The sequence below is a fragment of the Carassius carassius genome, chromosome 40 (genome assembly GCF_963082965.1).
Source record: "Carassius carassius chromosome 40, fCarCar2.1, whole genome shotgun sequence".
Lineage (NCBI taxonomy): Eukaryota > Metazoa > Chordata > Actinopteri > Cypriniformes > Cyprinidae > Carassius > Carassius carassius.
Genome location: NC_081794.1, coordinates 6,255,402 through 6,279,823, shown reverse-complemented (window position 1 = coordinate 6,279,823; position 24,422 = coordinate 6,255,402). Strand labels below are relative to the sequence as shown.

At 40.0% G+C, this 24,422-nt stretch overlaps 1 protein-coding gene across 4 annotated transcripts in view; it reads left to right on the top strand.

Annotated features, from left to right (window-relative positions):
• The window catches only part of jmjd1cb (jumonji domain containing 1Cb), a 127,988-nt gene that overhangs the window by 89,778 nt on the left and 13,788 nt on the right, over positions 1–24,422 (top strand). For 2 of the 4 annotated variants that reach the window (XM_059531865.1, XM_059531868.1), the window contains 12 exons: positions 90–203; positions 9,239–9,344; positions 10,620–10,744; positions 11,014–11,157; positions 11,533–11,577; positions 11,994–12,258; positions 13,054–14,708; positions 15,319–15,491; positions 17,232–19,393; positions 20,188–20,389; positions 22,758–22,972; positions 23,154–23,306. In XM_059531865.1, coding sequence (XP_059387848.1) covers positions 90–203; positions 9,239–9,344; positions 10,620–10,744; positions 11,014–11,157; positions 11,533–11,577; positions 11,994–12,258; positions 13,054–14,708; positions 15,319–15,491; positions 17,232–19,393; positions 20,188–20,389; positions 22,758–22,972; positions 23,154–23,306 — 5,359 coding nt within the window. The remainder of the gene's footprint in view (positions 1–89; positions 204–9,238; positions 9,345–10,619; positions 10,745–11,013; positions 11,158–11,532; positions 11,578–11,993; positions 12,259–13,053; positions 14,709–15,318; positions 15,492–17,231; positions 19,394–20,187; positions 20,390–22,757; positions 22,973–23,153; positions 23,307–24,422) is intronic. The other 2 variants (XM_059531866.1, XM_059531867.1) reach the window with 2 other exon arrangements.

Genomic DNA, 24,422 nt, shown 5'->3' with positions numbered 1-24,422 from the left:
TAATTGAGCCGTCAAGCATGACACACTTGTTTGTTTTAGCTTCCGACGCCCAGATCATTGACTAACCAGAGTGTTTTCTGTCTTTACAGACATTCAAGCCCCTGGTGGGGAAGACAGTGTTAGGGTCCATCACAGCCATCGAGTTCTTCTCTGACAGACATCTGGACTTTCTAACAGATGAAGGGGCCTATCAGCCCTATCAGGTGAGTGCGTCTCCATCTCATTTGCTTGCAGTATTTTGGAGTTACATTAGGCTGCGTTTACACTAATCTAAAAGGTGACCCATCTCACATCTTTGCCTGTGTGGCCATGTCCTTAAAAATTTTGGCTTCCAAGGTGGATTTTCTGGTTGAAAACACTCAGGTTAACGTGCGCTCCTCGAAATCTGTTGCTAGTATTCCCCACCATCTGAGTATGTTCCCTTTAGTACAACATCCTGGTGTGTGGATGGGTATACAAACTGGTCAGCTACATGAGTTTGTCTCCATGAGCGCTTCATGCTCAGATCACTAATGACAACAAAACAGCCTCTTTTATTGTTCTGTGCTAAGCCACTTTAATAAACAACTTAATTAATCTAGGTTAGATAAAACACACAGCCGCAGAGAGAGAGGCTTTGAAAACAAACACACATGACAGATGGGGGGAGATGCTCTCCACTGCTGGATTCATATTCATGACATGTTTTATCCCCACTGTTGCGGGCTCACCTCCATCCTGCTCAACGGATAATGAAAAGCCATCTGCCAGCAAATTATCAAATGCTCTCTCCCCCTGAACCAAAACCTGGGCGTAGCATGTGGGGAAATTGTGATAAATTTAAAAGTGGGTCCTTGTTTTGTGAATTCTGCATATATTTTACATGGCCGCTTAATGTGATGTTAACCTAGAGAAATGTGTGCTATTGAAGTGTCTGTGCGGAGTTTGGAATTTTTGGTCATACAGATAAGAGTAATACATCTTTCGAATCTGTAAAAACTCTACATTTATTTGTGTACTCACAATAACAACGAAACATTGTGCTTTTGTAAAATAATAAAAGCAAACAGGATGCGCTTTCTGCCGTCTCAGTCTCCGTGAACTTGAGCGTGAAACTAAGAAACTCAGAAAATAGAGTGCAAAATGTCTACTTTCAAATGAACCAATTCAAATGGAAAACAAATATTCTCTTATTATGTAATCCATATGAAACATGCATACAGGCGCATCCACTACTGTGGAGATGACAAGTCAGTGTCACCGAGAAAAAAGAACAAAGAAAGCTTTAGTTTATCAATAAATTTTTTCAATATTAATGCAGCCTCCTTATTGTTTTTCCCTGACACATTAATAATCATTACTTCTGACCATGCGCTGTGGCAAGCTTTATGCATGTGCTTGAGTGCTTATTAGGCTATGTAGGTAATTAAAGGCTTATTATAAACATTTAAATGGTTTATTAATAAATGTGTGATTAGTCGACTAATGCTTAAAATGAACTACTACTAGTTGACCAGAAAAATCTTTAGCCGAGGTAGTGCTAGATGCTTTAGAGCTTGTAATGGCGGATCAAAAATATAAAGAGAAACTCCGACAGCAGTTGGTTGAAAGCCATTTTCTAATGTCACACTATTTGTGTGGTGCATGTGCATGTTGCCATCTATGTCGAGTATTTCATATCAGCATAAGAGAATCCTTTGTAATTAGGTTGCTGCTTTAAAGCTTGCCATTTGACCACAATGCAGCTCAGTAAAGAGCATGAGTGTGTTTCAGTCCCAGGGGAAAGTGAGGTTATGGCGCTACAGTCATGGACAGGACACTCTCACACTCCCACTCAACCTTTTGCACACCACAGCATGTCGAGAGGAAACAGGCAGGTATTTCTTCATCTCTACAGTGCCACTCAGAGCCAAGAAATGTGCTCAAAATGAATATTCCTCAATCTTTGCATCTGTGACTCTCATGGGACCCTGACGCATTCCAACACATCACGTTGTGAAAACTAAAATCCTGCTCCTTTTCAAAAATCCAAAGTCTGACCTCTGAAGTGCTTGGGAACTTGTTTGCTTGCTGGAGTGTGATGAGCTGGCTTGCTCACATCCTGTCTTGGCCTCTTTTCTCCTTCACGGATTTTTTCCACAGTGCAGCCTGATCCAGGGATGGACAGAGGAGGGGCTGGAGCCCAGGAATCTGTTTGGCATAATCGCAACAATTGAGGCTCTGTGTGTGAGGTCAGTTGGCGAGAGTGAGAGCGAAACAGAAAACAGGAGTGCTGTTATGGTGTGCGTTACTGGAAGAGACGACTACACGCTTGTGACTTGCACTCATTACTCTCTGTGGGCCACATTACTGAGCGGGATTGGGTCAATTGTTAGACAGAACTGTTAAACAAACAACTAATAAAGACCGAGAACCTGGAGCACCTGTGATTCTTCAATGAATAAACAGCTGGCAGTATGTTCTATGCTTGATGGCCAGTTCCTTATTTCACCTCAGATCATCAACTTTCATTAAAAAAAAATGTCTTTTAGTTGCTTTATGGCTGCAATTTGCTGTCAGTGTGAACAGCCCTTTAGGGTTACGCACTCTATGTTGAGTGGTGGGATTGTTTTTACAACCTGCATATGAAGCATGCATAGATACCTGTGATTTCTCTTCTCCGCTGCACATCACAATATCCCAGCACCCTATAATGCTCTAACATTTGTGAGAAATTGAATTAACGGATACTTTTCCACAAAACAGAGCATACATCACACTGGCGTACTCTGTTTTAATGAAGAAACATATATCACACACATACACACGGCTCAGCCACCCTCCCCCATGCACTTACACACTTTCACACACAGACAGCTACCGTTTTAGAATGCGTATTTATACACAGAACTCCCTGAATGATTTAATCCACAACGTAAAGAATTACTCACTGTAACTGCACTTAATAAATGTCCTCAACAACACACCGCTTGAAATGACACAAACCCATATGAAAGACACAATCAGCGCATACACTTGTATTACCCCAGCAACAAGCTTTTTTCACACACGTCACGTATGTAGTATTGCCATAGCAACAGGAGCGCACACATAGTCCGCTCCTCAACAAAAGCTTTTACGTGCCACTGAGCTGTTTCTGCATTAATTTTTTGCATTTTCCCACCGCCGCAGTGGTTAATTGCGCTGATATTTATGCCGATGTTAGGAGACGTCACCATTAATACTATAATAGCATTATTATGGTATCTTTCTTCATGTCATTCCAGCTTTCCGCACAATGAATCATCCTCTGAATGCGTCATCTCTGTGAAAAGCATTTGTAGAGCGCTGGAAGGAACATCCTGTCTCCGTGCGCCCATTCGCTGTTTACACCTCTGACTGATGCAAGTATTGTGTCAGCTCCCCACGCTGCCCACTGCCATGGCAACAGTCCACCTGCATGTTCCCTTTCCCATCTCCCATCCAAACAACATACTTTTTAAAAACTCGGTCCATCCTCATATGCACCCAGAGCATCATTATGTCTATCAAAACGTGTTTGTGATTTCAAGCGGCATCCTTTCTGCCAGACAAGATAATGAGGTGTATTCGTGGTTGCTCGTACGTGACCATTTCAAATATCATGAACTGGATTTAAAAGTACCTCTGTTTTAATGGTTAAATGACATTTTATTAATTATAAAATGTACTTTATACATTATATTTACTCACATGCTGTGACAGCCGCTTTCAGTCCATGTGCTTTGGATGTGTGTGCTCAGAAATCTGTATATCTGAAGTTTAAACTCCTATGGTTTAAAACGCATGATTTCAGTGCTATAAATGTTATAATCAAAACCAAAACAGATGTTTTTAGCAGATACGAGCTGTAATGGCGCAGCCCTGTTCTGGAAAAGGGGGCAGGGAGCAGAAGCTAATTTGCATTTAAAGACACAGGCCCGAAAAACAGCACGTTTCTGCGTCCATTCAAGTAGGCATTTTCAAAATTATATAATAAATTATATGTTGAGTATTTTGAGCTGAAACCTCACAGACACATTCTGGGGACACCAGAGACTAATATTACATATTTTAACAAGGGGCATAATATGTCTCCTTTAAAAGTAAAAAATTAAATAAATTCTTTTAAAGCCCTATGTTTTTTTTTTTTATCAAATATATTATAATTCCATTAATTTTCTGCATTTAATTTTAACAATCAAAAACCTCTCTAAATAATAGATTTTTAAATGCTCTTTTTCCAGTACTGTGTTAATACTGTGTATTTTTCTCGTAAATAAATTCTGTAAAAACAAAATATTAATAATAATTTTATATATATATATATATATATATATATATATATATATATATAAATATATAATTATTAATATTTAGTTTTTAAGTTTTAATAATTTTATTATTAGTAGTACTATCAATTTTTTTTCTGTCACAGTCTCTTCACGTTAAGCCAAACTTTTATTTTGACGGATTGTTGTGAAGAGTTTTAGGTTTCTCTATTTATGACATGACGATAGTTTTTCTCAAAAGAAACAGTAAAATGCTCATGAAGTGATTCTCAATGCAGTTCTAGACATATGTGTCAACTCACATGTACTCATATATTGAGGTGGCTAAAGCTGAAAACACTGGCATCATGCACACTTCAGTATGTGTTTAGTTAACTAAACTGCGTGTCACCATTCATTCACACAGAGACCTGCAGAACATGCAGGATTCATATTTAACAGTATTTTGCAGCTTAATATTCACAGACACTAGTCCATTTCACATTTTGATTTAAGTGTACTGACCTACTGATTGATTTATTCATCCAAAATTTGTGACATTTCGCCTTCTACAGTAAATTCCATTTTATGACTGAATTCTGCAATTTTGTCCACGTTTTCCACATCGCAACTACAAAGGCCTATACATCAGTGTGGTATGATTGTTCAAAATTTTAATAGACTACATGTGGACAGGCCTTTTTATCATACATGGTTCAGTAAATTCCACCTTGACACTTTCCCTGGACTTGGGTCGTGAATCTTCAGAGGACACAACGACATTAGCTGTCCTCTTCCGAGAGGGACAGATCAGGAACACGTCTGCCCTTTGTGTGCACAAAGACAGAGGAAAAGAGCGACGGAGAGAGACAAGTGAAGGAAGCAAATGAATGCTAATAGGAGCACTCAGTCATGTGGAGCGGGACGGTAATGGGACTTCATTCATTCTTAATGAACACATTGTTAATTTCACTGACGTACAGTAACGGCTGCACCCTGTATGATGACTAGACTAGATATTGATTAGAATTTGGCACATTAGAAACCATCTTTTATAACATACATCTTCATTTTAAAGCTGCTTTTCTGACAACATAAGAGTTTTGTATGTGGTTTTATTGATTACTTAAGTTGAATCTAAATACGTTAAACATTTGCCGCTGTCGGCTCTGGCTTGCTTAGTTGGGGTCACTTCATTTACAGCGATATCGTTGACTTGATTGCAAATGATTGCACAGACACTATTTAAACTGAACTGAGATGATGACATCTCTGAATTCAATGATAAACTGCCTTTAACTGTCATTTTGCATTATTGACACACTATTTTCCTAATTAATGTTGTTCAGTTGCTTTGACGCAATCCTTTTTGTTTAAAGCGCTATATAAATAAAGGTGACTTGACTTGACTTTATTACACAGTATTGCAGTCCATGATTTTGTACCAGTAGGATTTTACTTTGGGAGAAGCTATTTAGCATACCGCTGCAGAAGAAACAAAAGAAACAAAAAAACTTTAATATTTATCAATTGTTCAGTGAAGGTTTGCAAAGTCCAATCATCTTAATAGGAATCCATGCAATCTGGAAGGCAGAAGATTTCTCTAAACAAATTTTGCCACTGATTGGTCAAGCTTAATTGCTGCATTTACACATTTGTCACTGGAAACTTTACGTTACACATTTACGTTGCAGTCAAGTTGAACAATGTAAACTTTAAATTTGGATTGTTGTAGTTTTGTTTATTAATCTTTCATAAGTCATGGCAAATGATCCCAGGCTTGATTATGTTTTCATTCAGGCAGATATTTTTACTTATTTTTTATAACGCTAACCCACAGCTGACATTGGTTATATAGCTATAGCTGTCAGAAGTAATTGCACAATTGAAGGAAAGATTTTATAATTGTATTTGTACCACCTATGTCTTTAGTCCATGTGAATTCTCAGTCTCATCCGATCAGCATCAGCTCATCAACAAACACAGATGCTGCACACAGACATGTTTTCTGGACCTAATTAGGAACCGCGATGTCACTTTACGAGCTGCACCCTATAGCACATTGTTACGGATCTGCACAGCACCGAACCGTGGTGAAGAGTTATTCAGTGGCAGACAGCAAATATGAATGAAGCATGTCACATGGACAGTCTGAACAAGATTTATCTGAAACGTGATTCCTTCGGAGAGCCAGGGAACAGTACGGAACACTTCTGAGCAGCTGTTGGGCGGTGAGAGGCTGTTTTTCGGGAACATGGAGACGGGTTAGAGAAAGAGTGCGAGCACCACACCCAGCCTTGTTCCCAAGCTCCAGCCCGCTGGATGGAGAGCAAGAAAGGGGAAGGAAGCTGTTTTTATCTGGGTCAGAGTTTGGTTCTGGAAGCACTTTCCTATTCTCCCAGTGCCGAGCACCACCCTGCTTTCACAGTGTCTTCCACCGCAGCGCCATGTGGAAAATCCTGGAACATATTGCTGTTAAAGTGATGGATGGCAGCCCAGTGCGGAATGAGGTGGGGGATGGAAAGAAAAGTGCATCTGTTCCGTCCTTCACAAGGGTGTGTGTGCATAGGAGGAGGAGAAGATGAGATTACAGCCGAAGTCCTGCTGAAGGTGCTGGACCAGACTGTAGGAATAAGATCATTGTCTCTCTCTGCAATTAAAATTTCATTTTCCTTATACACAACATTTGTCATTTGTTTGATGGTGAGCATTTTTGTATTCCTTGAAGAATTTGATGGGAAATATTTGGACATGGAGAATATACATTTTATTTGGATGCTTCTCTCTCTGTCGTTGAGTAGAAGAGCTTTGGGGAAACCGGCTTCTGCTCTTGGAAGCCGACATGAAAGCAAGGGCCCTGTTTAACCTCCAGGCCAATAAATAAATCACGTGTCCTGTAGTGCTCTTGTTTTAAATAGAAACTAGAATAAAGGCATGTGTATGTGTGTCTGAGTAATGCAATGGTTGTTACTAGGGAGAAAATAAATAAAATAAAATAGGCACACTGGCCATGCAACACTGTCTTTTTACGACAAACCACAGTACCTCTTAGCTCCCAAATTGCATGTAATCTCGACCAGATGCAAAGATGCTACTTAATTGGCTTTATTTTTGTTAGTTCCACTTCTAAATTACAGATCTGATCTGACATTTGTTATGAGCAGCAGTGCAAGACATAATGGATGGGCTGGTGTATTTCACAGCAAAAGCAAACAAAAACATCAGGGATATGACATTACAACCTTGAGCACATTAATATTCATATCATATATCAGTATGTACATATCTTTACCTGCCAGTATTGACATTCCCTGATGAATTCATTTCATTTAAATATGGAACTTTATTTATAAGGAACAGTGCTATCAGAAACTGCTGATTTAATTCTTAAGGTGAAGTCATATTTACCATTGTTTGGTGAAATTTCACAGCAAAATCCAGTCATTTCAAAAGGAATACAGGTCATTTGTAATTCTGCGAGATAGCGATTTTGCTCATGTTTAAGTTTGTCACGAGAATTAGATGAATTGACTAAAAGAAATCATATTTTGAATATGTGAGCTGTGATTCATACATTGCTACACTGTTGACAACAGACAATTATGCTTCTCTCACTGTACCTTAAGGGTCGAGAAGGGGTGAGGGAAAATGCTCATGAAGGAAATGATGGCTTTTTTTGGTGAAAGAAATCTTAACCAACATTATGAAAGGCCTGAAGTAAAATTATATTTTTTGGTTGGAAATGGCTCTATTGAAGTATTTGTGTTTCTTATCTAAGATGTGTTGTCATTTACCCTAGTTAGCAAGCACATGGCAGCAGTGTGGGCTGTTGTTTACACTGTGTGTGTGTGTGTGTGTGTCAGCAGCGGGGTATTTCCAGGGCTCAGTTCATGTGTTCATCAGGCCTGCTGTGTGATTGTGTAAATAACTGGAGCTCCTGTCAGCCCCCCTGCTCTCTCTCCACTCCTCATCGCTATCAACAATTAATGGAAGTGCAGGGCGGATATCCCTCTCACCCTGCCAGAACCTGACACACACACACATCTGCATGACTGCTGTGCTCCTGCGGAGCGGACATTTAGGGTTGCCATGCATGAGGAGGTGTGAGGGCTTTCCTGTGCTTGTTTCGAATTCTGTGGGTCACTGGCCTTCATCAGATTGTACAAATCTCTCTGTGGCTGGAAACGTTTTTGTGGTGATTGCAAAGCCTATTGCTATTGCTAAGGCATAGGGGATTGTTTAGACTACTAACCCTACGTATAATGCTTTGTGGCATATCTTGCCCTGCACCGTTTGTGCCACAAACCTCAACACCTCAGATCAGGAAGTTTGCTGAGGAGTGGATATCACTGTAAGCATTTAGACTTAAGGTTAACCTTAGACTTACAATGGAGAGAATTGTTCTTACTATTTGTTCTCATAATGGTCATATTTGAAATTTCGTGCTAAGTATATTACAAATTAATTTACATATATATATATATATATGTGCTTGATAATAATACCCTGCTATTGTACTTTTGGTTTCCTAAAATGGTATACTTAAAGTCTGCTAAATTGGAACAACTAATTTTGGGCTTAATGCACTATAATTGTGCGGAGCTAGTGCTGTGGTCCAGCTAAAGGCATACTGAATTATATTTAATTTATTAATTATGCTAAAGTGGAATTATTGCAAGCAAACTTCAGTTACACTTTAAATATCATACATTTAAAGACTGATATTGTACAGAGATCATACAATTAAATTCAAAACATATTTTAGGCATAATATTAAGAAATGTGCATTGTATAAAGAAATGCTCCAAATAAAGTTTTATTGTAATTTTATATCAGTATATGTCAATGATTATGTTAATGAGTTTGAAGTACATTTAAAAAAATGTATGAAATAAATGTATTATAAATAAATTGTGGCATAGGTTTTTTTTGTGTCCCTGTAATTTTGGAAGTTTTATGCTGACATGCCATGTTTGTTTTACTTTCTGCAGGATGAGTTGGACAGTTTAAGTCCTGTTTTTAGGGACTATCCTCATCTCCATGAAGAAGTGAAAGCGTGGGTGAAAGACCAAAAAGTTCAGGAAATTTTTATGCAAGGTAAGGTGGTCACATTTCATCAGTTATTCTAAATGGGCAGTTGTAACTAAAGGATCAGTAATTTGAGTCCACCTGCTTTTGGTGTTGAAATGTCAAATTCAAAAATTACCCTTTTTACTTGCTGAAAGTGATCTCAGTTTATGTCCTGTGAGATTAAATAATGATTTACCTACAAATTTTAGTTTTTTTTTTTTCATTGTTAGTTCTAGTACTGATGTTCAAGTAATAATGGTTATGGCAATAATGGCAAAGAACAATAGAAGAACAGTAGAGGTGAAGTTAACAGTGTGATGTTGGTTTGACCTTCAGCCTCCATTTCCTGGTCAGAATGTTTAAGGAGGGGAGTAGTTTTTCCCAAAACTGCTGCCAGCTCACATTCAGTTCTAGCTCCTTTCTGGTACGGAATGCCCAGCTCTTTGAATCCAAAACAGAAAAGTCCCTTCCTTTTCACTTGGAAATGTGTGACATTATGGAAATAATAAGTAATGAAAAAAACCAACAGCAAAACCTAATGTGGTTTGTAAAAGTGACTGACCGCTCACTGTACCTGGCTGGTTCAGGCAGAGGGTGTTGTTGTGGTCTTGGTAGAAGGTCTTGTTTACAAAGTCCATAACAAAATTCCAGGCCCACAATTAGTGATAATTGTTGAACTTGGCAGTTGAAAAGGGCAGAATGGAAAGTATTTCAAAGCCAAAGGTTTTGGTGGGGAAACAGAGAAAAAAAAACTGTCTGTGGTTTTATGCAGACGTCGCCCCATGGTTTATGTGCATGTGCATACATGTGTGAGGGACATGCATTTGGGGTTGTTGTAGGCACAAGGACAGTAGCATGGCATATCAGGAGTAATTAATGGGAATGACCTGCCCTGCACTAATGAGCTCCAGCCAGTTTGGACAGCTGCCAGCATTCACTGTGGCTAACAGCATATCCCAGATACAAGGATTGATGTGTCATTCCCTGAGATAAAGTTCACTCCGAAGGAACAAACGGAGAGTTTGTAGAATGCTCATATTGTATGCTCACAAAGTAAAGAGTGACCAAGTGCTGTTGAGCTGTAAAAAGAAAAACAAGTACTCCATATTAAACAAGTACTCCATATTACTCCTGCTCTCTAAAAAGAAATTGAAAATTAATGGAAAGACAATATGCTAAGTTTGTTATGCCACATTGAAAATAAGGCACTCTGTACATTCTATCTTAGACTGTTGTTATGCTGTGTGTAATTTTATTGGATGTGTGTTTTTGAAAGTGTTTCTGGTTTCTTGATATCTTCAGGTCCTTATTCGTTGAATGGCTACCGTGTACGAGTTTACAGACAGGACTCAGCCACCCAATGGTTCACGGGCATCATCACCCACCACGATCTCTTCAGCCGCACTATGGTTGTCATGAATGATCAGGTATCAGATCTGATTTTGTTTTAGTTCTGAAACTTATCTTTTTCAAGTCTTGAAGTGGTAACTACATAACAAAAAAAGAACACACATTATTATTTTATTATTATGTTTTATTGAATATGATTTTGTTAAGCAAATCCATTATTATTATTCACCAATAAAACATTATTTTAAACAAATCCACAATCAATATTGTAATTGTTAATAAGATTTATCATAAAACTGAAAATGAAGGTGTTGATTTGTAATAATTTTACTGTTTTCATGTACAGGTACTAGAGCCTCAGAACGTTGACCCCTCCATGGTGCAGATGACCTTTCTGGATGATGTGGTCCATTCTTTACTAAAAGGAGAAAACATTGGTATCACTTCACGACGCAGGTCTCGTTCTAGCCAGAACAGCAACACTGCCCACGTGAGTGTAACCTACAAGAGCACACAGATATCTCACATGCCTATATGTGCTTATTTTGCTAGATGATCAGCGCACCTGCCTTCCTGGATCAACATTGTGTTCATTGTTATATTCCAACTTGTATTTCTGTTTTGTGTATGTCTGTCCCAGTGTCTGTTTGTGCTTATTACTGGACGTCGTGTCTGTAGCTAGCTTTGAAGTAAAGTTCCTATGTGCTTTTTTACTATCTTTTTTAAGAAACCTAGAGCCTTGTAGAATCACATATCATTGCTCCCTTCATCATTAACAAGACTTCTCTGTTCCACCTTGTTTTTTTGTTTTTGTTTGTTTTCTTCTCTGTTTCCCTGTTTTAAACATTAATTGGGGATATGCAAGCAGACCACAGGAGGGAGACCAAGCGGCTCTACAGGAATCACTCAGGTACCGGGCCGCTCTCTCCGTAGATTTAGAGCTGCTGTTATACCACCTGGATATCCCTGTCTATTATAATTATTTAGCATAATTTGTTAGAAGTACTAATTTTCCAGTAAATGCTTACCCCGATTACGGATTCACACGCTGTGCTTGCATGGATTAAATGGATTTGGGATGTAAAATAGTTCTTTGAGATACAGGGTTGGAAAGCTTTTTTTAAGAGCCATAGGAACTCTTCTTTAAGCCTAGCTCTGTGATCAGTTTTTTTTTTACAGACGTGTGTATTGCAGTCATTGCTGGCAAGGAAGTGTTTTATTTTTTATATTGATGGTTTTAACTTAAACGTTGTCTTTCACTCTCTATAACCTAAATCCATTTCAAGCCCTCTCATGCTTGTGTTTGTGCAAACTTTTTTTTTTCAGGGTCATTACACACGTGCCCAGGCCAATAGTCCCAGACCCGTGATGAATTCCTCTGGCTCCACCCCCAAACAGGCCTCTCAGGCTCAGCAGCAGCAGCAGCAACAATCCCAGCATGCTCAGCAGCAGCTGTCTCAGCAACACCAGCAGCAGCAGTCCTCACCAGGTCAACAACGTGGCTCACGATCTTCACGTCGGAAAGGCTCCGACAGTAGTGTTCCAGATGATGAGAAGATCAAAGATGAAAAATCAGACAGTGGAGGAAAAGGTAAAACACTGATCATTGTTACAGTTATAATGCTACTTATGAGTCAATGTAAATGTAAATATCTTTATGGTGCTTTTGCTTGAAGTATTCATATGTGTTCTACCACAGAAAGTTGGCAGGTAGGTCTGTGTGCCATTTTGTGTGAGTTTTTTATTACTTGTGCTAAATGTTTTCATAAATAATGCTTAAAGGACTAAAGGTCTGTGACTGAATTGCTTTGATTCAGTCACGTTTGGAATTTGATGGGAATTGAAATGGTAATTGCAGCACCCTACTCCGAGGAATTAAAACATAATGAATGTCTTCTAGATTGATTGGATTTTCCCCTATTATGGCTTCATGTTATACAGAGGCTATTATGTTTGGCAAGGTCTAGTGCTGTATATTTAAGTTAACAAAACCTTCTACTGGATAGATTCAGTGCTAGCTTTTTGGCCGGATGGCCATCTGGTAAAATATCATTTAGATCCTTCCATCATAATTCCTGCAGTACAGTGCTGGTCAGGGTGTTGGGTCTTTGAGAGATTAGGTGAGTGCAGCCACTGCAGTGAAATGGACATTTTAAGTGTGCATAAATTCTACCAGAGTCCCATCCATCACACTTCTAATGCAGCACTTAAGATTCAATCAGCCTTTAACCTAAGTACAAAATGACATCATCCTGATCCGTACTTGAATAATCAATTGGATTGAGTTTCCAGTGCACTCAGCTTGCATGGAAATATTTGCTGGTGGCATGTTTTGTGCCCGTGCTGAAAGTTCTTCCTGACAGAGTTGGCCTCTTTTTCTTTCTAGATTATTCTAAAAACAAAAGCAAGCAGACAAACAAGAGGAGGAAAGCAGATGAAGAGGACAAGAAGGGTGGCCTCAAGCGGCTCAAAACAGAGACTTCTGACCTTTCTGAAAGCAGTGACTCTGAAAACTCTAATAAGCGGAGCATAGACTCTTCATCTGAACCCAGTTCAGAGAATGAGCTCAAATGCAAGAGCACTTCAAAAGTTCTAGAGGAGGAGAAGTCCCAGGGATCCAAGCCTGTGGATGAGCTGAGTGTAATCAACAGGCTATCTCCCTGGGATGAGATGCAGGATAAAAAAAGCAGCAAGCCAGGGGCCGTGGAGGTGGCTCAGCTGGCAGAGAGCGAGAGGTCAGAAGAAAGGAGATCTCCGCTGCCTCCTCCGGCCTCCTGTACACAAAACCAAGCCTCTGGACTGACAGAGGTCCAAAGCTGTATTGTCGAGATGAAAAGCACTGTGAAAAACCTTCCCAAGGACCATTATGGCACAGGAACACCTCAGACGCACATGCCCAAGTGTGTGATTGATATCACAGAGGATGCCAACACGCAGTCTAGTTCTAGAGAGAACTCTGAGGCCGTATCAGCCCTGCTGGCATCACAGAAGTGTGATGCTTATGTCCCTGAATCCAGACATTTGGTGCTAAACGCTTCCCACTCAGAGTGCAGGATGCCGGATGGCGAGCAGCAGCAGAATGCTCACAGCGTAGGCAGTAAAGTCGAATTAACGCCCTCTGAGGTCATAAGGCCGGTGACATCAGTGAGTGAGTCAGCGGCCCTGGGCGAAAGAGGGAAGCTCCAGCAGCAGTACACATCTATGGTTATTAAAAATGCCCTGTTAACCGAGGACATCAAGAAAACCCATAAACTTAGTCCTTCCCCTGACCTGCCCAAACCTAAGTCCAACTCATCCCCTGACATTCTTAAGCCCAAGTGCAATCCTTCACCTGCAAAAACCCACAACGTTCATGAATCCTCCAAGCCCAAACCATATGCATCCCCTGAGGTGTCCAAACATAAACCGCGCCACCCTGAAAACCCACCTACAACAGGCCACTTGCCACTCAAACCCGAGCCAGACATACCCCGCTCTAGTTTTAAGCCTGTGCCAGCCCGAGGGGGGCCATCAGAATCAAGGAAAAGCCCGCTTGTCGACAAAAATGAGCCTTTTATGGTGTACCGAGATCCTGTGTTGGTGCGTCCTGAATCAAATAGCAACCACATGAGTTACCTGCACCCACACCTGCATCCACTACATGGTTCTTCTCATGCCACGTGTCTCACGCCCAACTCGCACCACCCATCCCACCTCCTCCATTCTTCCTCCATGAGCCACTCTGTGCACCACCCACACCTTCTGCCCTCCGTACTGCCCACAATTCCATCAGCCTCTCTTCTGGGCAGCCATACACGGCTGGACTCGCCTGGACTTGGGCACTTGGCTCTGGCCCACCACCATTCCCACCAGCAGCAGCAGTTCCTCCAGCAGCAGTCACCCCCACCCCTGCTGGCCCAAACGCATGGAGGTGCCTCATATAACCAGCTCGGCCTCTACCCAATCATCTGGCAATACCCAAATGGTACCCACTCCTATCCACCTGGATACAAATGGGTACATCCTGAAAATGCTGTCAATTCAGACCCCAGCCTACGGAGGGTATGTGTGTGCACCTGTCTGTTTCCTAGCCCTGGTTGTTATAATTTATACAGACTGTAATTTGCAGCTGTGTGTGTTGTGAATTGAAATGCACATTGTTCAGTTGAGGTTGTTGTAAGAAGATATCTTAGAGGTTAGACAAATACTCTGCCCCTCTCTTGCTTCTGTCAGGGATCTTTTTGTTTTGAACTTAGTCTGAAACAAACTACCCTACAGTAATAAAGCATAATGTTTGTGAGCACGTTTGTATGTGCTGTACCATGTCTGGACACATCTCCAGGCTTTTCATGATCACAATAATTCACTCAAAATAATTTAAATCTATTGACAGCATCAGTGACATGAAGGGTTTCCTACACAGAAAGTAATATAGTAGATGCTCTAAAGACTTCCTGCATTTCTGTCAACCCAGAATATTGCAAGATAATTTAAGATAACTAAGCTGGAATCACTTTTTCACATCCTTCATTATAAGCATCTGTGAGTGAGTAGGAAAATATCACACAATGAGAGACAGTTTGTGTGCTATGACTTGTCGAGAGAGAAGTGTGTGTGGCTTTGAGTGCATTATGACCCTCTGTTTGTTTGTTTGTGTGTGTGTGATATGCAGAACACTTCCAGCCCCTGGCTGCGCCAGTCCACCCCTGTAACCTCAGCAGACAGCATGGGGATTTTGAGCCATGTGCCAGGCAGACCAGCCAGTGCAGACCCTCATCGACCCATCAAGATCAGCTCACACTCCAGCCCGCCGCTCTCTAAAACCCCTGGAGAGCTCCACAAAGAGTGAGCTGGCACACACTTGTCATTAACTCACGTGGTTAATCCATTCCCACAGTCCTGCAGTGCCTGGAACTGTGGCTAGCTGTTAAATACCTTGTGACCTGAGGTGGAACAAATGCCATGTGATAGAAACACTGTACGCTCATTCAGTGACTGTGCGCATAATTAAACTATTCTATTATAGCCCGCTGAATGTATGTACTCATTTGAACTAGCACTAACCCTTGCACTGACATATTTGTGATATATTTGTATATATATATATATCAGTCCCTCCAGGATTTTGCGGCCTAAAATGACTGATTTTGCTGTGGCTTTTCTCAAACTTTGCGGTGATATTTGCAGCATTTCTTGTTGTTTTGCAGTAAAAATATACCACAGACAACATTCTTCTAACACTTTTCTGACTTCGAGAATCATTGTAGGGCTCCATACTAGCATTTAAGGACACCAGCACCAGTGCAATTAAGTTCTACAGAAGGTGACACCAACACCTGATAGTAAAGCAATCACCCTAATCACACATGTACATCTCAGAGATGTCTATTTGATATTTGCATTTACATATGCAAGCTGTATTGCAAGTATTGTTTGATTATCTACAGTATGTCTCTAGGATGTTTCCTGTCAGATGCCAAATAGACATTTATTAGAATGCATGTAAAACTGAAGGATGAACAAATATCGTCACATTAAAAATAGCTTTCAAATTTGGTAATACTTAAAGGTTTGAAGTTCTGAGAAAAGTTGTGTGAAGAATTTAAAATCATTTGTAAACATTAGACCATTTCTGGTCAAGTTGTTCCTGTAGTTTTACTATGTTAAATCCATGGTGAATGGTGGTGATTTGTGTTTATTGAACAATGTTGCCGTTTGTTCTGATATCAACTTTAAAAGAATTCTGCACCAAATTTGAATGCATCTCACAAGATTTCACAGAGATGTTATTGATTCTGCAGGGAATTTGACTGTTTTCTTCACTATATCTCCCAGCACTGTGTATTATCTGTGTTGCGTGATCGAGATCAGCCTGCGAATCCGGCTCAAGCAGATAAAAGTTCTGCACTGCGTAGCCCAAACGAGTAGCACTGATCGTTTAACTTTCGCTTTGTTTGCAGAATCGCATTCCTTGAGAGACTCAGATATATGCCAGTCAAATGTTTGTGATCAGAACTATTTTCTTTGTTTTTGACAGGAGTTTCTTATGCTCTTCAAGGCTGCATTTATTTGATCAAAAATACAGGATTTATTATCATTGCTGGAAATTGTTGTGCTGCTTATTATTGTTTTGGAATCTCTGAAACTTTTTTCAGGATTCTGTCATGAATAAAAATCAAGAGCATTTATTTAAAATAGAAATATTTTCTAACAATATAAACTACAGTTCAAAAGTTTGGGGTCAGTAAATTTTTATTCTTTTTTTGAAAGAAAGGAAAAGGATGTGTTAAATTGTTAAGAAATGATAGCAAAGATTTATATTGTTAGAAAAGATTTATACTTTGAATAAATGCTGTTCTTTTAAACTTTTTATTTATCTAAGAATCCTGAAAGAAGTATCACAGTTTCCAGAAAACATTTTGCAAGATTACTTTTTTTTTTTGCTTAAATAAATGCAGCCTTGATGAGGATTTGAACAAAAACCTCAAAATACTCTAGTTTAATTTTAAGATATGCAGGTATCACTCTGGCATTTTTTTGTGATGCTGATCGATTTTTTATTTTGTTTTTTTATAATTTCTTCAGAGATCAGGAGAAGAGTTTGTTTGTGGACCCTATGCGTAGCATGGCTAATGCTCACCTTAAGCAAGAGCCAGACCGCAGCCGGACGCCTACCAACAAGGAGCTGCACCGTTTCTACATGGAGTCCTCCCACAGCAAGCAGCAACTACCACCACGCATGCCTCAGGGGGGGCCAGACCGTACCAGCAAATATAAGGAAGAAAACCGTCGCATTCTTAGAGAGAGCATTGAAATGGCCCCCTTCACTGCCAAGATCTGTGCTGGAGAGACAGAGCGTGAATCCTACCCCCGAATTTCATCCCAGCCCAAAAGCCATGATAAAGAAGTAGAGCACTCTGTGGCTGATCTGTACAAGTACAAACACTCAGTATCTCAGTCCCTCCCTCAAACCAACTACTTCACCACTCTATCTAATAGTGTTGTAAACGAGCCACCACGACTTTTCCAATCCAAAGATCTCAATCCGTACTTTGACAAAGCACCGGCAGCCTCTAGCCCGGGCTCCTTGGGCTTGTACAACTCTAGTCACACCAAGTCTTTGTCCAAGCCTCCCCCTCTCATTAAGCACCAGCCAGAGGGAGAGGGACTGGTGGGCAAGATCACCGAACAACTCAGTCAACAAGCACCCATACACTCATTCAGTACCTCAGTGGTGACGGTTAGTGAACGCTGCAGCCCGGCTATCTCTCCCTCCAGTCAGCCCAAAGGCATGCCAGCCTTGCGTAGAGCGCCGGTCTTTCATCCGCCCACCCAGCAGGCGCTTGACCGCAAGGAGGGGGTCTATGGCCGCCTTTCCCCACCTACGCTTACCCCCATCCAGCCCGTCAGCTCAGCAGGGAAGGTGTCAGAACAGCAGAAGCCGCCCACCCTGCTCCCAGAGCTCAGGGATGAGAAAAGTGGAGCCGAGCTGGGCTCGGACAATTCCTCCCATTCTGGCGGGGAAGCAAAGAGCAATGAGAACGTGGCCTGGTATTCAGAGAATAGCCAAGGGAAGCCACAGGCAGCCATGGCATCTGTTATTGTCCGCCCTTCTACTTGCATAAAATATGATGGCTTGCCAGGTCCCAAGATGGCCCCCAAAGAGCAACACGGTAGCAGATTGTTCACTGGCCGCACTCAAGCAGACTGCCTGAAAGTGGCAGAGAGTAGGGAATCTGGGAGAGTCATCCTACCAAACACGAATTTGGAGAATCCCAGTGAACAGTACTATAAAAACCTGGTTAGAGCGTCACAGGGTGTCATTCCCAGCTCAGTGGCAGTTGTTGCCAATTCTGTGTGCAACAATAGGACTAATGAAGCCATTGCTGCTGCCAACAGCACGTTTAGCATGCAGATCCACAATGGAGCAGATCTGTCATTCTCCATCTCTGGCGCTAGTGGTAGTAGCAGACTGGAAAGCTCTGCTTCCAAAAGCCACCCTCCCACTGTTGTTGAGTCACAGGAGGGAGGCTCGAGAACCACCTCCCCTAGTGCGCACCCTCAGGCCAGCTCCGCTGGCCCCACACAGGCCTACTCAAGGAACTTTGTTCACCTGAAGAAGGCCAAAGCAGCTCTGGCTGCGGCTCAGTCTCGTGGCTCCAGTAGCGCTTCAGAGAGTGAAAGCGGTAGCATCAGATCCTCTCAGGACTCGCCCACCATCCCCCAGGATAATTCCACACACAGCAATCCTGCCAGCAAAGCCAGCCCGGTGCCCAATGGACAGCCAGCGCAGGTGTGCCAGTCTAACTATCACAAGCTCAAGAAAGCCTGGCTCACGCGACACTCGGAGGAGGACAAAAACACAAACAAATCTGAAAAAGGCGGGAATGCCATTTCTGAGCTAATTAAACCATGCTCCGTCAACTTGATTGCCTCTGCATCTAGTGATGTGGATCTGGGCAAGGAAAGCAAAGGACAAGAGGACAAGCTGTCCCAGGAGGACAGAAAGACACGCCGTACCCCCAAGCGCCCATATGAATCGGGCTCGGAGAGCGGCGATGACTCAGACTCTAGTGAGAGCAAGCTTGAACAAAGGACTAAAAGGCAACCCAAGCCCACTTACAAAAAGAAGCAGAACGACATGCAGAAAAGGAAAGGAGACAATGAGAAAGAGGAGGACGAGTTAAAGCCAAATGGTATTTTCCGGAGTGCTAAGGAAAAAACTAAACTCAAGCTGGCCAGTACCAGTAAGTGCACCACAGTCTACATCACAGTTTGAACGTTTATTTACTACACTGCAAAGTCTTCCAGTTTGCCCTCTTTCCAAAGGTCTTTTTTTATTAATTTATTTTGTTTCGTTGTGTACATGTGATGACACATGATAAAATGAATATGCTAGTACATTTACTATACCTCCACAATCCACTTCAACACATTTTTACCCCCCAGTTAATTCCTGATTAATGAAATCAAGTTCTTATTGAATGTTTTGTTTTCATCAGATTAAAGAGTCAACATTTCACAAGTAAAATGGGCTGTGAATGGCTGTTTCATTTTGACTTTAACTTTGGGGTTATTGGAAGGTTTGCAGTGTGTTAGAAAGAGAGTGAGGTGTGTTTGGTGAATATCTGGGCGGCAGCTGTGCAAATGGCTTCTAGTAGAATGCTCACATTTATGTGAAAAACATCTCCAAGAGCACTTGGGCTTTTATTAGCACTATCTGACGATTGCTGTGTAGCAAAATGGTGCCTCTTTGTAATTGCATACCTTCTAAAGCTGTAGGTCACTGTAACAGTACAGTAGGTTACAACTGTCAGGTTTCATAAATGTTATGATTACTTTGTGGTTACAACGTAAATATTAACTCTTCAAACCCTACACACTTTTCTCATCATCCCCACCTAGTGATGAACTGATACATCTGGGTCAGGCTGATACTCATTCCTGTTTTTATTATTCAGTTAATGTTTAATAAATGAGGAGTTTTAATGCAGTATGTTTCATAATGGATGAAGTAATGGAGTCTGTGGTGTGTTTATAGATGGCATTCCCCGGTCAGTACTGAAGGACTGGAGGAAGGTAAAGAAGCTAAAGCAGACAGGTGAGTCCTTCCTGCAGGACGACTCGTGCTCTGAAATCGGAGCCAATTTACAGAAGTGCAGGGAGTGCCGCTCAATCCGCACCAAGAAAGGAGAGGAGTCTGCCCATTCACCTGTCTTCTGCCGCTTCTACCACTTCCGCCGGTGAGTACAAAATAAGGAACCATGTTTGCTTTGCACTCATCAGGCTACATGGTTAGACTGATTATTTGTGTAGTGTAGTAAATAGGGAGGGCTGTTTACTAGTAGTAAAAAGTAAATAGGGAGGGCAGCAGAAATAGTCAAATGCTGTTGTACAGTAGACATACAACAATGTTCAGACAATACAAAATATAGAACATGCCTAGAAAAACAGAAGATGGTTGTTTTTATGTTTAAGGAATTACAAAACTGTTGTTGCAAACTGTGTATTACTTGGTCATGAAAAAATAATGGACAGTAAGTAAACATTTCCTTAAGCTGTCTTTTAAAGTTAACCTAGATAACCTGTAGCCATCCCACAATTCATTGTATTTAGAGATTAGTAGAAGTCTTGTCTGTGGGCACAAAGTGAATGTAGAGCAAAGTTTCCAGTGGTCAAGCTTGGGACATAGATTCTAACCATTTTTGACATGTATAAAAACAGTTGCTAGGCACCTTGGTAGTTGTCTTTAATTTTTCTTTCCATTTAAAATTGGCCATCACCAGATGCATCTTGAATGCTTTATGGAACCAGTCTGATGTTGTTTCATGGCATGTACAAATATTAAGTATGTCTGCTTTTTTTCCGCCCTGTCTTGTGCGTACAGTTTTCTCCCCTCTCTCATTATGTTGTCACAGAATTGCTCTTAACCCTTAAAGACCTAGAACATTTTTGGGACGCCTGAAACACCTGCACTTTTCTTTGTTTTTCAGACCTATTCTAGCAGTCAGCATCAAGTGCCAATATAGTTATAAACAGGAGAATTCACAGTTTATGTTTAAATAATTTAAAGTCTCAATTTTCCTTTCGTTTTCTCTACGAATTAATGAAATTACAGAATTTTAAGAAAAATGCAAGCAATAGTTGGGTGTTTTTTACTGTGTACTCAAACAGAAACTTCTAAAGTTTGGATATTTTTCTTTAGAAAGTTGTATCTGGGTGTTTTACACTTCCAAATAAAATTTTGTTTACATGTACCATTCCCCAAGCAAGTTATAGCCATTTATTACAATATTGTTATCAGCGCTTTTAAGCGAAAAACAGGCTTATTTCATTAATTAACAATAGAGATGTGTCCAAAAACATTTTAATGAGTAAAGAAAATGGAAAGAGTGGTATATGAAAACAAAACCAAACAAGACAAGTTTTTTTTATTCTGAGAAATATATTTTCAATCTGAGTATGAACAATAAACACAAACTATGCAGCATATAGTAAAAACAACTGCACAAATTGTCTTCAACAATACAGGTAAAAAACTGTGCAAATGATTCACAAACTACACACGAAATGAGTGAGAAATATTCAGAGTGCAACAGAAAAAAACATTGCAAACTATCTTTATGAACTGTATAATTATATAATGACTTAGTATACATAATATACATAATATAAATTATCGATCCGTAGGCTGTAATCTGTGTCAGAATTGATTTTACTGGGACATCGCCTAGCGACCCAAGACATAAATCCCAGTGCTTTATCAGATATATACCACTGTTTCATTCTTGTTTTTGTTTGTTTTATGTCAAAGTACTTTTTTGTGCTTTTTCTTTTTTTGAGTTTTCTCATGCAAATGTGTTTACAAAAAACTTTACTTTCACTTTGTTTTCGTTAATTTTCCAAAGCAATATGTTAAGTAGTAGTTCAAAAGACTAGTTATTGGTTTAATATGGGACAGTTTGAACCAATCCGGGCAAGGGGTGGGACTAAGCGTCAACAATCATTTCTGTTTGTTTCAGAGGAACGAAAGCATTGGTTTCTTCTGACAAATCAATGTTGTCAAAATGCGATGACGTAATCATGTACACTACGGCGCTTCTGAATATCCAAATGAGATAAATAGGATATCTCTGCTTTATATCACTTTTTAAAGCATTCAGATTGGATTAGCGGTTCAAAAGTTATTAAACATTAAAGAATAACAGTTATTTCTAGCCGCGGGCGGCTGTCAAAGTCAAAGTCACCTTTATTTATATAGCGCTTTAAATAAAATACATTGCGTCAAAGCAACTGAACAACATTCATTAGGAAAACAGTGTCAATAATGCAAAAATGATAGTTAAAGGCAGTTCATCATTGGATTCAGTGATGTCATCTCTGTTCAGTTAAATAGTGTCTGTGCATTTATTTGCAATCAAGTCAACGATATCGCTGTAGATGAAGTGACCCCAACTAAGCAAGCCAGAGGCGACAGCGGCAAGGAACCGAAACTCCATTGGTGACAGAGTGGAGTAAAAAACCTTGGGAGAAACCAGGCTGTCTCAGTCTTTGAGCGTTAAGGAAGGAAATAAACTCTAATTGTGCATTCTCTTTCTTCCCCATCTCCAGCCTCACATACAGTAAGAATGGAGTGATCCGGATTGATGGTTTCTCTGCTCCTGATCAATATGATGAAGAGGCGCTCGGTCTCTGGGCCCCAGAGGTTTATGAAGAAAACAACCTGGACCTGGAGACTTCCAAATACATCCTCAGCTACATTGGAGACAAATTCTGTCAACTTGTTATGACTGAGAATACAGCAACTACTTGGATAAAGAAAGATGGTGAGCTACACTGCTTTTTTTTTGGTGCGTCATGCATGATCTCCTAAAACGTTACCATTGTACCGTTATATATTTAAAGCAGCCTGTCAGTCTGAAAGGAGTGCGAGAAAGGAAAATGAAAAAAGTGAGTGAGCTCTGTGAATGTCTGTTTCATCCTTCTCCTGTTTGATTTGCTCTGCAGCCAAGATTGCTTGGAAGAGAGCAGTGCGCGGAGTGAGAGAGAGCTGCGACGCATGTGAAGCCACATTGTTTAACATTCACTGGGTCTGCCAAAAATGTGGATTTGTGGTGTGTTTGGACTGTTACAAGGCCAAGGAGAGGAAGAGCTCCAAAGGTCAGTTGTCATTTTCATATTCACTTTTGAACACCAACTCTGCTTGTACACTTTTTCTGTTGCTATTCGGTAGGCTTAAAAACCAGAACAACTGGAAAAATTCCCCAGATATTTAAATTTTGAGGGGAAAAGTTTTTGAACAGTAGTGACCAGTGTTGGGGAATGTTACTTTTAAAACTAATGCATTACAAATTGCTTTACTCCCTAAAAAAGTAACTTATGTTACTTAGTTACTTTTTATGGAAAGTAATGCGTTACATTACTTTTGTGTTACATTCACTTTACTTTATATGAGCAGGGCTTGATTGTTTTTAATATAAGAAGTTTTATTAATAGCAAATGTAAAAGCCCTTTCACACCAAAAAGTGTAATAAATAAACCTCAGGCTGAAGGAAAAGTAAATCCTTCAGTAGAACACAAGCAAAGAAGGTTCAACAGTCTTCAGCAATAAAAAAAAAAACAATAAAGCACAGTTGTTTGTTTAACTAAAGCCATTTTTGCTTATTATTATGGTTGAAATGTATCATCAAAGGACTGCAGAGCTGGTTAAAAAAATTAGATACATTTGTGTTATGTAACATATTTAATTATTGCAGGTTTGTGTCGTATTCTGAGTTTTCATTTCACTGTTTTAATTCATTTTAATAAATACTAAATAATTTTTTTTGCTACTGGGATGAATCAATGCACATTTACATTTAGTCTACAACTACATTCACACAGCGCAAACAACACCTCTGTATTTCCGATTTCTCCCAATATGGGGACAGGAGACTTCTGTCCCCATATTGAACTCTCAAAAATGTGAGACAAAAAAATCCAAATCAAAACCATCTCAATTTAGGTTGTTTTAGTTGTTGTGATGTATTGTCCATTATTTATAGCTACATGTGTACTTAATGTAAATTTAATATTAAATGTACATTTTATTTAACAGAAATAATTGTTCTAATTAATTTTATAGGAATGATTAAAATGATTAGATTATTTGACAAAACACACTGTATTTTTGTTTAAATATTCAAGTTTCAAGTTTTTTTTAATAATAGAAACAAAAGATACAAGTAAAATACAAGCAAAAAGTAACACAAATATAAAACAAGTGCTAGATGTTGT